We start from the raw sequence: 14,258 nt of genomic DNA, 5'->3' as shown, positions 1-14,258 counted from the left end.
TAAAAACTAGCATGTCATCAAGGCAAATGTAGTAAGTCCAACAAAACACAGTTCCAGCAAAGATTTCCTTGCAAAGATGCTGTGCAAGTCTCACTCCATGCCAAAAAAGGTTTTAGCACCATGACATTTATTTCAAATAAAACTGCTAGGAACAGTTAAAGCAATGAGGAACCCAGGCACTGGGAGACACCTAATAATGACTGAATTATGGCCCCATTTTCTTTGTATATACAGCAAGATTGTAACACAGTTCAACAGATGTCCAATTTGCAAAATCACACAAAGTGAGTTTAGATACTTACATCACCCTCCAAGCTGAGCTTGCACAGGATTTCGTGGACAGTAGACATTTTGAAAAACAAAAAAAGCTGAAAAAAAAAATAACACAAAGTCTTTATTTAAAAAAAAAAAAGCTTCTTTTCCCTGAAGTGCAGCAATTCATCACATTAAGGTCTTCTTGGACTGCTGCATCTGAGGCTGTTAAAGCAAGCAAGCACTTCTTTCAAGCAGGCGCTTCTCTATCTTACCACTGAGAAAGTTAAAGCTCAGAGACAAGTGTCTTAGGTTGGGGATGGATTATTGAGCTGCCCTGTCTTTTGCTCTGGTTAAACAGGACCTGGCAAATTCTGGTCTGCGGATGCAAAACCTAAAAGCTCCCCATGGCAAACACCACTTGTGCAAACAGAGAACGTGTTCTTCCATCAAAAGTGGCAAGCACATCAAAACTGTCATGGCAGCTGGGCGTGGTGGCGCATGCCTTTAATCCCAGCACTCGGGAGGCAGAGGCAGGCGGATTTTTGAGTTCGAGGCCAGCCTGGTCTACAGAGTGAGTTCTAGGACAGCCAGGGCTATACAGAGAAACCCTGTCTCCAAAAATCAAAAAACAAACAAACAAAAACCAAAAAAAGAAAACAAAAAACAAAAACAAAAACAAAGCTGTCATGGCTTGTGTGTCACTCACAAGTGACTTCACATTGTAAGAAAGGCAAGAACTGGGCTCAATAATGCCGCTATGTTGGCCTAAATGGAATCTTTTACTATTAGCCCCACAACTGTTTTTTTTTCCAGTGATACTCAGAAGATTCAGGGACTAGGTCATGGGTTCATCTATAAGATGCTCACCTTATAGGTACAAGACCTTGGTTTGATCCCCAGAACCCATATGAAAAAGTCTAGGAATCTCAAAGCACTGGGAGATGGGTGGATTTCTGGGGCTCCATGGCAGCCAGCTCAATTGGCTCTCAAGTCACTGAAAGCCTTGCCTCAAAAAGCAAGGTGGATACCACCTGAGGAAAAATGACTCCTGATGGTGACCTCTGGCCTCCACTCACAAGTGCACCCAGGCCCATACATACGCACATGCATGCGTACACACGCAAAGAAGTTATTAAACTGTTCTTAAAATGCAAATAGACCAACTTTCTGATATGAACACATCTCTCTGAGGGCTGATCTTGCATTTAAAATTTAGAGGAATTGCAATGTCATCATCGTCCACTAAATACACTTCGTCAGTCAGGACTGCTGTCCTGATGAAAGGCCTTTGCCTATTTGTGGAGGAAGTTCTGGGGACTGATAGCCCCACATGCCCAGCCCCCACCACCAAGATTGATTATTACTGAGACAAGATGAGTCATTCTGCATAATCACCCCCCTCCCCCGAAAAGAAACAGCCACCACCCCAAAAGGTTGCCAACAGTGTTTGCACCAGCAGTTGTCTTGGTACTTGTGGGAATTAAGCTCTCTATTCTGTTCAAGGAACTTGCTTTGCTTAAATGTTGTCTTAAAACTATCTATCTATCTATCTATCTATCTATCTATCTATCTATCTATCTGTCTGTCTATCTAGTCAGACAATATATGACCTAGGCATTTGCCAACTTACAGGGACATTCTGAACCAAGCAGATTCTAGGCTGTGTGAGGTAGGAAGTTGGACAGATCACCATTATTCGTGGTCAAGATGTCCTTCCTGCAAAATGCTCTCTCCCTCTCCTTCTCGCTCCCTCTCTCTCCCTCCTCTTTCTCCCTCCCTCTGAAGCCTTTTAAATCTGACAAAAAGGAAGCTCATCCGAGACCTTTAAATTACCTTCACTCCCTCAGCTTCCTCACTGTGTCAAAATCTTGCTGTATCAGTAAACTGTGGTGCATTCCCCCCCTCCAAAAAAAAAAAAAAAAAAGGAATATTATTTGGTGCTAAAAAATTTTCAATCTCAGAAGACACAGAGGAACTTTAGATGCACATTACAGAGCGATGGGAACTTGTCTAAAGAGCTGCACATGGCTGATTCCAGTTATAGGGCATTCTAGAAGAGGCAGCTCTATGGAGACGGTGAGATGATGCTCGGTTGCCAAGGTCAAAGGAGAGATAGAGTTGGAGCACTGTGTGTGTGTGTGTGTGTGTGTGTGTGTGCGCGCGCGCGTGCGTGCGTGCATGCGAGAGAGATGGGTGTGTGTGTATACACACTTGTCAATGGCACACATGAGAAGTGCAGGTGCCTACAGAGGTCAGAAGAGGTTGATGGCTTTCCTGGGGCTGGAGTTCAGGGTGACTGTGATCCACTGATGTGTGTGCTGGGAACTGAACTCAAGATCCTCAGCAAGAAAAACAAGAGCCCTTAACCTTAAGCTCTCTCCTTATTACTACTATTAACAGTATGCTTTAATGTTTTTACTTATGTGTGTGCACAGGTGCATGCCGTGGCATACACATGGAGGTCAGAGGACAGCTTATGGTTGGTTCTATCCTTCCACCATGTGGGTTGTAAGCAAGCACTGGACTCGGGTCCTCAGGCTTGGTGGCAAGTGTCTTTTCCCTGCAAAGCCATCTCACTGAACCGTTTTGTTGTTGTATAATGTGATGAAGAGAAAATCGTATATGCAGCTCACATTCTGTGTCTTTGTCAGAGTAAGGTGAAACTAGCACTCTGCATAGTAGTGCTGGTCTAAAAGAATTCCAGAAAGCCACAGTCCAACCTTGGCCCCAAGAGCCTTTTCCGGAGCCTATACAGATAGATATACATCTTTCTTAGCCGACCACCCCTCAGCTCTGCCGTCCAGGCGACTTCAGCTATGCAGTACAGCAAGTTTTTATTGAATTGTTCCTCCATGCTATCTGCCCAGCTCTGAGTCCTGCTCCGCTCCTCGGATGGCTGCCTGCATGGAGTCCTCCCCCAAGTGCCCTGAAGATCAAAGACAATCTGATGTACTACTTCACACTCTCTGTTCCTGTTAATTCTTCTCCCACAGCTCCGACTCCTTGAGAGGACAAATAAGGGGGACTTTTGGGAGACCCACAAATCTTGCTTTCTGTGCCAGTATTTATAAATCATCTGTTCTTTCACCAAGTCACTCCTCCCTGCTGCTACCAACTCAATCTCCCCATCTGATCTTGTCAGATAGTTAGAAATCAAGGCCAGTGCTTCCTCCAACTCCAGTGGAGCACAGCCCTCAGAGATCAGCATCAGGAGTCAGCCACACCTCCCCCTATCCATTCCCTGGAAAAAGATTTAGTACTCAAAAAGTGCTGCTTGCCTTGGCTTTGTCTGTGGCAAATTGGTTTACTTTCTGTCTCCTGTCATTCCCACCCCTGTCCCCTCCCTCTTACAATGGGGCGTCATGGAGCTGGAGATGCTCAGTGGATAAAGGGCTGACTACACAGGTGTAAGGACCAGAGTTCAGATCCCCAGCACCCACCTAAAAGCCTGGTGGATATGACAGTCCACCTGTGATCCCAGCGTTCCAGAGGCAAAGACAGGAGCTCTCTGGAGTAAGATGGCTCACTAGTCCAGCTGAATGAGAGAACCCCTTTGTGCTGAGATGCAAAGTTTGGTCCTCACTGTGTAGCAAGCACTCTTCACTGTTAGCTCCTAAACATGACCTCAAGAGGAGTTTTCAATATGTCACATTTACATCACAGCCATTCTGTACCAGAAAATCCAAAAATATCATAATAAGCCCAAAGTCACAGAGATTGACAAGCAATATGTAAGTGCCTATGCCCATAAATATTTCCTATCTCATGCAAGTTTAATGGCAACCCAATTTTAGCTTAGAGATAAAATACAGCCTTTGCTCTTCTACCTCACCCCCCAGGCTGTGCAGTGTCTCACAATAGGGAAGTTGTTAGAAGAAACATAGTAAGCTTTGCTTCTCACTATGATTGCTAAATCTTTAGCTTGATTACTGAGAATGGGTCAGTGCATTACAACTCTGGAGGTCAGTGAAGGCCTTTGCAGTGCCAGTGAAGTCTCTAGACCCTGGTAATGGTCAGGTCCCCCACAAACTCAGGATAAACACGCACTGACAGCGCACTGAAGAGATGAAGAATTCTCAACCTCAGCTTCCCTCCTGTCATGGAAAAGGTTCACTGTTGAACTTGAGTAGATTTCCATTTACCATGGAAATGCATCTTGGGAGGTTTCTGTGAGGGATTTCCTAGTGTAGGGTCATTAGAATGGGAAGACCCATCTTAAATGGGAGTGGTACTATGTTGTGAGCTTCTGTCCTAAACTACATACAAAACAACACAAACAAAAATTCCCAAAGACAGTACCCTGAAACCCAGCACTCTGTGCTTTTGGCCTGTGTGTGCAATGTGACCAGCTGCCTCCTCAAACTCCTGCCTCCCTGCCTTCCCAGCTGTTACAGTATATCCACTTCAACTATAAGCTGAAGTAAGCCCCGCCCCCTTCACCATGCTTGTAGTTAGGTATTTAGTCACAGGAACCTGAAAAGTAAGGAATGAACCACTTGTATGAGAGACACTTAGGAGAATAGCTCTGGCCTGCAGAAGAACAGGGACCTTTGAGCTCTCTGCCTTTGTCCTTTAGACCCTGATGGCTCCTCAATGGAGCTTTAACATCACAAAGATCTAGGAAGTAGAGGGCCTAATGGTGAGGCCTCTCTGTGTAGGCTGAGAGGGATGAGTCACCAGCTAGAGGAACACGTCATCGGGGATGGAGATAGTAGGGCCCTGTGGAGGAATACACACCTCAGCATATATATCGTATCTCAGGCAAACAAGGGGACAGGCGTGGTAGGAAGCCATGTCCATGGGATGACCGTAAAACCCAAGGGCCCCAGTGAATGGTGCAAAGTTAAGTTTGGTTAACAGAACGGTGGAAGGTGGAAGGGCCAAAGTGATGTGTCCCAGTACCAGTTAGTACTGACCCACTCACCAAAACCTGAGATTTAACGAGATCTACAAAAGCCCGCTGTGAAGATGCACGCCTGTAATCTCAGCTCTTAGCAGGTGGAGGTGGGAGGGCTGCAAGGTCATCCTTGGCTACATACTGAGTTTGAGGCTAACCTGAGCTACATGAGACCCTGTCCTAAGGAGCTCCTCCAAAATGTAAACCTCAGGGTGACTTAGTTGCAGACACAGCCACCCTCCCCTTCTGGCAGGCTGCTCCCCAAAACTGCATCTCTCTTTCCAGTACCTCAGCCTCACCCAGCTGACCAACTAGTTTCAGCCTGCACACCAGAGAGACCTATCTGGTGAGCCATCTGTTAAGGAGCACGATAAGCTAAGCAGGCTGGGACCTGGCTACACTGTGAAAAGGGCCCTTTCTGGGGCAGGTGTTTTTGTTTAAGAAAATAAACCAGTCAAGCCCGGGCAGACTGAAAGCCACACAACCCTCCAGCCAATCTCAAGTGGCTCTGCCCAACCCCCACTGGTGAGAAAACAGGCCTGCCTCAGCTCCTCCCTAAAAGAAGGGAACAGAGTGTCTCCTGTGGCCTTGAAAATATTAGTAAATGAGACTTAACCTGATGGTGGCTCAAGGCTCTCAGGGGGCAAAGCTTGGCAATAACACAATCTATGGAGCTCTTACAAGGTCAGTCAGTCTGTCGTTTGCATGTAACAGACAATCTGTTTTACAGATAATTTATAGTTTTGTTTTTTTTTTAAAAAACAACAGCAACAACAAAAAACAACTAATATCTAGATCTTATTACATTTTCTTGTTTTGTTCCAAAAACCATAGTTACAACAATGACCAAAAAGTACAAACGACGTTCTTTTTAACCTCTCTCCTGCAAAAGGAAAGCCAAACAGACGTTTCCGAAAAGCCTGAGAGAAAGAATCTCACAGGCAACGCTGGAAACAGTAAAAATAAGATTCACAGAGTTAAAAACTGCTAGTTCCAGGAAGCCCAGATATTAATTTGGAAAAAAAAACAAAAAACAAAAACAAAAAAAACAAACAAACAAACCAGTGCTTGACAGGGCTGGTTTGTAACAGGGCTGGTTTGTAGGGAATCCAACCTGGCAGTTTCAGAGACACACCCACTTGGAGAGTAGTTAAAGACAAGTCTGTTGTTGGGTTACCCCAAAACAGATGCCTAGCAACCGCCACCATGATGAATCAATCAGGGAATGGAATGACCTCAAACCAGGATTTTAAAGTCAGAATGGGTGGGGTTGGGAATGTGGAGGCCTGGGTTTCCCCACCACAGCCCTTACTGTAGGTCCTGGACATCGAAGTGTACAAACCATACTGGGATTTAAAAATAAAAAAAAAAAAATGCGTGAATGATGGGAGAGGGAGTTCCCACTGTACCCCACCCTTCACCCCGTTAAATCATCTCTGTTTAACAGAATCTTCTTGAAGGCACATACTTTCCCCCTTAGTTTTATGGTTCTGATTAATGCTTGAGTCACAGGGCCAAGTTAAGCCCCAGGGCTCCTGGAATTCTGCCCATGGCCTTGATCAGACTCAGAAGAGGCCTCTCCAGTGCTTGCTGTCCCTCTGGCTGTCTGATCTGAATCAATATTTGTTTGCTAGCTACACACACTGCCACGTTGCCTTGGGAGCTGATAGAGTTGGAGCTGGTGGGAAGAGGCCATCCAGGAAGAAACACGTTCAGACTTGAGGATCGAAGCCCGGGGAGCATCTCTATAATTCAATCTTAGTGTCTTACGGCCCACACACTAGGCTTCCAACAGGGCTCAGCTGCCAGAGAAAAGTCCAAGATAGTCCACCACACCCTGAACCTCCCTCCCTCTCTTTAAGTCTGTGGTTTCTTCTCTCTCCTCCTCCTCCCCTTTTCTCTCTTTAGATGAGGTCTCTTCTGTAGCACAGGCTGGCCCTCAAACTCACTATGTAGCTGAGGATGACCTTGAACTTCCCACCTCCCGGTTTCACGTGGTGCTGGGGATGGAATCCAGGACTTGTTCCTGTAGGCAAGTACTCTACCCACTCAGCAAGCCTATCAGTCTTTCAATATAGTCTTAGCACATGCACATACACACACATGCACCCTCCACGTAAGTCAGGCTAGGTCACTAACTCTCCTCTCAATATGCCCAGTACTATCTGCCTGTCTACCAGGAGCACTCCATCTTGATCAGTGGGCATGTAAGTCATAGACAATCATAACAATGTCACCTTGCCCAGATCTCCTGCCCTGCCAGAGTTGAGTGTGTAGAGGACACCTCCCACACTGTCCAGTCATGGGGCTTGTGACTTACTATTTTCTCCTGACTTCTGAGACTGACGGTACCTAGCGTATAATAGGTGGTTCACACACTGGGTCTTCCTGTTTTAGGTCTACTTTGTCATTTCCAAGATAGTCTCCTTTTTCAATTTCCTTTCTCTACTTAGGACTGCGTGTTTAAAATCCAGGCCCGGTTCTACCCATTCAGACCTGGGAGACCCCACTTTCAGCCTCTGGGCATCTTCACGAAGCCTAGCAGCTCATCTCAGGGCAGCCTCTTCCCATTTGTGATAAGTGCCTTATACCATCTCCACAGTATCTGGATGCGGTGGCCCCAGCTCTGTCTCAGGACAGCATGGGAACCACCGCATCCATGCACAGGAGCAGGCAGAGAGCCAGACGACAAAGAGGTAGCAGAAGGGACGTGGGAGATCCACGTGGCCCTGTGACTCCTTAGAGCTGTGAGTGTCCTCTGGGTGTGGCCAGGAGACAAAGGGCACACACAAATGGTTCTATGTCATTCCTGTGGTCAGAGTGTCCACATCGAGTCTGGGGTTGGAACTAGACTGCTCCAGTGTTGTGGACGGGTACCCTGAGAAGACTCGAGCTCAGATCATTTAAAAACTTCAGTGTGTGCCCTAGTGGGAACATCTGGAGATCCTATCAGTGGACCCACCCAGAATCACAAGTCCCCTCCACAACACGGATGGGCACTGCCTCTGGTAACAAAAGGAAAATGACGCCAGACTGTGAATGGGTGGAAAGAATTTCTGTGAAGGCCTGGAATTTCCTCTCTCGTGGCCCGTGGCCCACAGCTAGAAAAGGGTGTGGCCGGGGGAATTATTCGTAGGCGCAGAAAAAGAGAACCGTCAACTTCTATTCAAGTCTCACAGTTGATTCCGCAGGACAGGGTAAACCCAGGGACTCTGTACACGTCTCCAAGTCCAGCTCTATTAAACAACTGGGTAAAAGCCAGGAAAGGAGACCCAGCTAGGTTTGGGAGTGGATATTAATTTGAGGAAAATATAAAACATCCAGTCAAATTGCTATCAGCCCAGTCAATTCACTTATCTTGTCTCTTGTTTTCTTTCCCAATAGGTTCAACATCTAAAAAGTAAGGATATGTGAGTGTGTTTGTGTGAGCGTGTGGATGTGCACGTTGTATGCATATTTATGTGTATGTGTGCCAGTCCACTGCTATATTCTCAGTACCATTAACTGTGATTAGGACATCGTGGATACCTACAAAATCATTTGTAAAACAAATGGCCCGTAGTGCCTGGTACTCCTTTTGTAACACAACCACCTTTGCTTGATGAAACAGGTCCCCTACAAGCCAAGAGGTAGAGCAAAGATTCCCATAAATGCTTACACAGATTAATCTAGGCCCAAAGGTGCAGGGAGAAACCACAGTCCTCAAAAATCAATAGCAATTTAGAAGAGTGCCTGCCTTGCCAGGAAAACTACTTAAATCAGAAACTAGCCAGGAAGCCAATGACCAAGACTGCCTGCCTAATGCCAATCAATAGGGTACTTTAATAGCTCAAAGACACAGGATGTGAAACATTGAGGCACCAGTCCAAGCGCTCCGTCAAAGCCTCAAGTGCCGCCTGGCTAGTTAGTCAAACTTCCTGAACCTCTAACACACCAAACAGGAAGCCCTCAACCGAGAGATGCACCTAGTGAACCCATGATGGGTACTTCTGGAGAAACCCTTGGACTTCAGATCAGCTGTGTGCTTCAGAGAGCAGGAGTGGACAGGGCTCTGCCCTGGATTCCTCTGCTGTCTCCAGGTTCCCTGACTCAGATCCACAGAGTGCTTCACACTCTGAAAGGAGCAGGAAGTGGGTGGGACTGCATGTCTCCAAAGCCAACCTAACAGGTCAAGGGACACAGGCTGCAAGACAGTGGGAGGAATGCAGGAAACAGAAATGGGAGAAGGGTTTCCAATGGACATGATTTGATCAAGACTATCTTTAAAACTGAGGGAGAAAAGAACCTGAGCCCCACCTCAGTGATTTATTCTTCCTACCCACGGATCACCCCTCACCCTCCCAGTTTGCATTCTGCTCCCCTGCCTTTAGACAGAACTCAGATACAATGCAATTTTTTTTTTTCCAGAGCTAGCTTGGGATTCCAAACACATTCTATAGCTTTGTTGGGGTGGGGCAGGGGAGTGGCTTCCCAAGTCCAAGTTGCAGACCCACCTAATTATACTCCTGAGTGTTTCAGACTGAGGACCTTCGATTCCAATAGTTTATGGTTGCTCTTAAGGGCTAGAGTGGAATATGGCATAATGGTACAAACATGAATAGCTCTTTCCAGTTCTGGGAATGAAGTTCAACCTACATCAGTACTCTACCAATAAGCTTGATTATGATCATCAGCTCTTGGTTTTTTGTTTTTTGTTGGTTGGGTTTTTTCCCCCACAGGGCTCAGGCCAGATTCAAATGGAATCTTGCTCTCCCAGTCTTCTGAGTGTTGAGATTACTTCTATGTCTCAAGTAACGGTTGTTTTGTTGGCTTTGCTTTATTTTTACATTTGCATGACACCGTTTTCAGTGGGCTTTACTTAGCTATTTTTGAATGAACTTGTTTTCAGAAACTTTCAATAACTCAGTGTGAGTGGCGCTACGAACAACAGAGTTCGGAAACCACTTTCATAGATAAAGAAACTTCTCGAACCACAGCCCTCCGCCAGCTTTGGAACCTGCCGCCCAGGAACCACGCCCTTTTCTATAGACTCTATCAACTGATTCATGGTGGCATCAGCACAGTCAAGGCAACGGTCCCTACAACCACCCGGGGACACTTCCTTCTGCACACATTCTAAGCGAGCCACAAACTCCCCAGAAGGAATGAAGTCTGAAGTCGCTGACCTAGCAGACAATCTACAGTTCATGACAAAGACTGAGCTGAGATTGTGAAGAAGGGCACCCCGTAGTCAAGACTTGAGGTTCTGGTGCCCCCCGGGCCTCCCCCAGGTACCCTGCTCCGACTCCACAAAGTTAAGTCCCTCAGTTGCAAGGAAATTCACCTGAAATTGCAGAAGTTACAGTCCAGAGTGAGAGAACGCAGTGCGGAAAGCGGAGGGGGAAAGTCCACAGACTTCTCACTGCTGGGCCCGAGGCTCCCCCAGCGGCCACACCCAGTCCCCCTCCTGGCATCTAGCACGTCTGGAATGCCGCCTCCCTTGGCTTCCCGCCCCACAAAGGGTCTCCCCGTCCCGAGGAAACCTCAAGGGGAAGCACGTCCCTACTCCTGAGCCCTGACCCCTCAGGAGAGTGGCATGCAAAGAGCACGGTCACCCGCGGGACACTTTGCAGCTCTGTTGCAGGGCTTCGCAGATCACCGGGTGAAGCGGGTCCCTCTCCGTGCCTCCCGGGGTCCCCATCGCCTGAGCCTGCCCGCTCCCGGTTCAGCAACCGCAACCCCGAGGCCATAGCGGAAGACCGGGCCGCGCCCCGCTTACCTGGGCCGGGCACCTAACGCTGAGAGCCTCCCTTAGAAGCCGAGCAGCCCGGCTGGGCTGGGTGGGGCTTTTATACCCGCCCCATCCTCCTAGCGCGAGACCGGCCCACCTCCCCTCCCTCCCCGGCCTGTTCCCACCCTGCTGGGTGACTCACCCAACTTGGAACGCAGCCCAAGCCCAGTCCTGCCCTACGTGACAACTCCACCACCTCCCCAGGCCCTACAAGCATCCCCCGCCCCAATCCCCTTACTCCTAGAGTAAGGTCCCTGTGCTCAGGCTGGCTCTGAGTTATTAAGGTTTCAGCTGCCTGGCTTGCCCAACTCACTTCTTTTGCTTTTAGGCTTCTAGGCAGCGAGGTAATGGAGGGTAGAATTGTTTCAAGGCGCATAAATTTGGATTCCTCTGAACTGGGCTGTTGGCACCCAGCTCTCCTTGACTGTCTGCAAACATATTAGCTTAACCTCTGGTTACCAGCTGGAGCAGCATGAGGAAGCTCGCTTGGTCTTGCCCTACACAGTCTACTCTGCCTTGTAAATCAAAGAGGAGAGGCCTCTAACCAGTTAGGGAGACCAGAAAGTGCCACCTTCGCCCAGACAGCAGTACTCCATACACCCTAGGTCCTACAGTCTTTTCTAATTGTAGGTTATTGAGGGTTTTTCCCCCCATCTCGTTCCTTGACCAACTGTTTCTCTGGGTCATATTGTTTCTTTTCTAGCTTGCTTTTCCAGGAAACAATGCAGTAGTGAACTGTGTTTGTGGGTGACTGCTCACACCAAATTAAACTTCAAGCTAGCAAGAGAGCTGGAAATACCTTTCACACTAGTTTTTGGTTCTTTTGTTTTGTTTTGGTTTTTCAAGACAAGGTTTCTCTGTGTAGATCTGGTTGTCTGTAGATAGGGCTGGTCTTGAACTCAGAGATCTGCCTGCCTCTACCTCCCCAGTGCTGAGATTAAAAGTGTGCACCACCACCACTGCCCAGTCACACTAGGTCTTTCAACTCCCTCCTTGCAGAGTCTGCCTCTCTGCTTCCTCTGGGTTCTAATGGCTCTTTTCCATCTAGTTGTGTGTGCTTGTGGTTCACGTGTATCACACATGACCCAAAAGGCACTGTTAGCTTCTAGGATGCTGTCCCTTCAGAACACCCACCTGGGCCCAGCTTGTTATTTGAGACAAGGTATCTCTTTGTCCTGGAACTCACAAATTAGGCAAGATTGGTTGGCCAATAAGCCTTCTACCTGAACTGGGAACACAACTCAGGTTCTTAAGCTACAAGATCTTAGGCCACTATCTTCCCAGCCCTGGTCCCTTCCGATATCAACATCTGTTTATGCTTTCCACTGCAGTCTCAATTGACTCCTAGGAACCAAAGGATGGCAGTTAGGGGAAGAGATAGGTACAGTGCCCACTGTCACATAGACAGGTAGCTGTGACGTTGGCCCCAACAGAGCGACAAAACAGAAAACAAGATATCCCTTTTGATACAATGTCTGATTTATATTCATAGCTCTTCAATGCGGGCAGCTTTAAAGACAGAAACCTTGTTTGACTACTGAGTGTGAACACTCTGGAACATAAGACACAGGTACACACTACCAGCAAGCAGCAGCCTGCCTCCCTGGGTGATTTCTCCACCCGGACCCACAGGCCCCGCATCCCTGCTTGCGTGGGGGAGGGTGGGAGGTCCAGTATCAGAAGTAGCATTGAATTGACATCATGTGAAACATGTAAAAGCCACCAACCATCCAAAAGAATTTTTGACTTATCGTGGACATCTGGCAAAGCTGAATGTATAGAGAGCTGTATGTGACCAGGCCTCACTTACGTCCTGCTAAATACGAGGTCTTTCTTCTTGTCCTATCTCCTTAGCATCCCACATTCCATCGGGAGATCTCATTGGTTCTGTCTGCAAGTTCATCAGACACACGTTTTATCAAAAGCCAATCTGAAGGGACTCTTCCTTGATACACACAGTTGGGATAGTTTGGAAATCAAATTAACCAACACCAGCAACGATTGTATTACACTGAATACCCTGACTAGATAGTTTATAAAAATCCACAGAAAGGTCAGATGGGTGGGGGATGGGAGGAGGTAAAGTGCCTGCCTCGGAAAGCGTGAAGACCAGAGGTCAGCCTCCAGAATATCTAGGGAAAGCTGACAGTTGCTCAGGTCTGGGGCTTTCAGTTGGCCCATCCCAACATCTACCTCATGCAGGGCCTGTCCTGCAGATCCAAAGCTGCAGGAACTTCCAGACACAGGGCAAGTACAGGATATCCAAGAGGAGTCCCAGTGAGGGTCCAGTATTGACTGCGTAGCAGAAGCCAGAGGCTTCTAACCAGACCAAGGACTCACTGTAAAGAACACTGCAAATAAAGCTGTTTGGCCAAAAGGGTATCCATACTGTGTGACACGCCATGACACACTGCAGTTTCCACGGGGAGAGTTTTTTTTTAAAGTTTATTATTTATTTTTATTTTTATTTTTTTGGTTTTCTTTCGTAGAGGAGGTTGCAAGGGTAGAGGACAGGTACAAAGGGGCAGGGAGATGGGTGGGGTTGGGGTGAATGATGTGACAATCACAAAGAATCAATAAAAAGTTAAAAAAAATAGCCAACTGTGGTGGTGTGCCCTTATATATCTGCCAGCATCGGGGAGTTGGGGGTTGGAGTGGGTCTGCCAGGCTCTCTGGCTGGCCAGCCTTCCCTACATGGCCAGTTGTTGGCCACTGAGTGATCGTGTCTCAAAAGAGTTCCTGAGGAACTGTCATAGAGGCTGTTCTCTTGTCTCTATGCACACATGTACACACACACTCACACACACACTCACACTCACACACATACACTCACATATACACACTCATACACACTCATTCACATATATACTCGTACATACACACACTCATACACACACTCATTCACGTATACACTCACACACACATACATATACACACTCACACATACATACACACACATAAACATCGGCACATACACTCACATATACACACTCACACTCTCATTCACGTATATACTCATACATACACACACATACATACACACTCACACACATGCATGTACACATGTACTCACACAGACAGACAGACAGACAGACAGACAGACAGACAGACAGACAGACAGAGAAAGCTCTCATTCCAGCCCAAGAGCAGTTTGTAAAAGTGTCAGGAAAGCTCTGTAGCCAGGTTAGCCTCTGAAAAGCCAGTTTTCTCCTCAGTGGGACTAACTCTGGTCTCCTGCAGGTCGTGGGGACAGTGGTCATTTTACTAGCTTTTAAGTCTCTTCAGCTCTAGCAACTCTGGACTCAAAATCAGACCTCAGGCAGATTCTGTTAAGCT

General features: G+C 47.3%; 1 protein-coding gene across 1 annotated transcript in view; it reads right to left on the bottom strand.

Annotated features, from left to right (window-relative positions):
- Anxa2 (annexin A2) overlaps positions 1-10,984 on the bottom strand; it is a 39,895-nt gene extending 28,911 nt beyond the window's left edge. The window contains exons 1-2 of the mRNA XM_021206096.2: positions 10,911-10,984; positions 303-368 (exon numbers count right to left, since the gene is read on the bottom strand). Of these exons, the coding sequence (XP_021061755.1) occupies positions 303-350 (48 nt within the window). The 5' untranslated portion in view covers positions 351-368; positions 10,911-10,984. The remainder of the gene's footprint in view (positions 1-302; positions 369-10,910) is intronic.
- Between the last annotated feature and the right edge of the window lie 3,274 nt (positions 10,985-14,258).

The sequence above is a fragment of the Mus pahari genome, chromosome 10 (genome assembly GCF_900095145.1).
Source record: "Mus pahari chromosome 10, PAHARI_EIJ_v1.1, whole genome shotgun sequence".
NCBI lineage: Eukaryota > Metazoa > Chordata > Mammalia > Rodentia > Muridae > Mus > Mus pahari.
The sequence above is the reverse complement of the archived record's forward strand: the minus strand, read 5'-3'. Positions and strand labels throughout refer to the sequence as shown.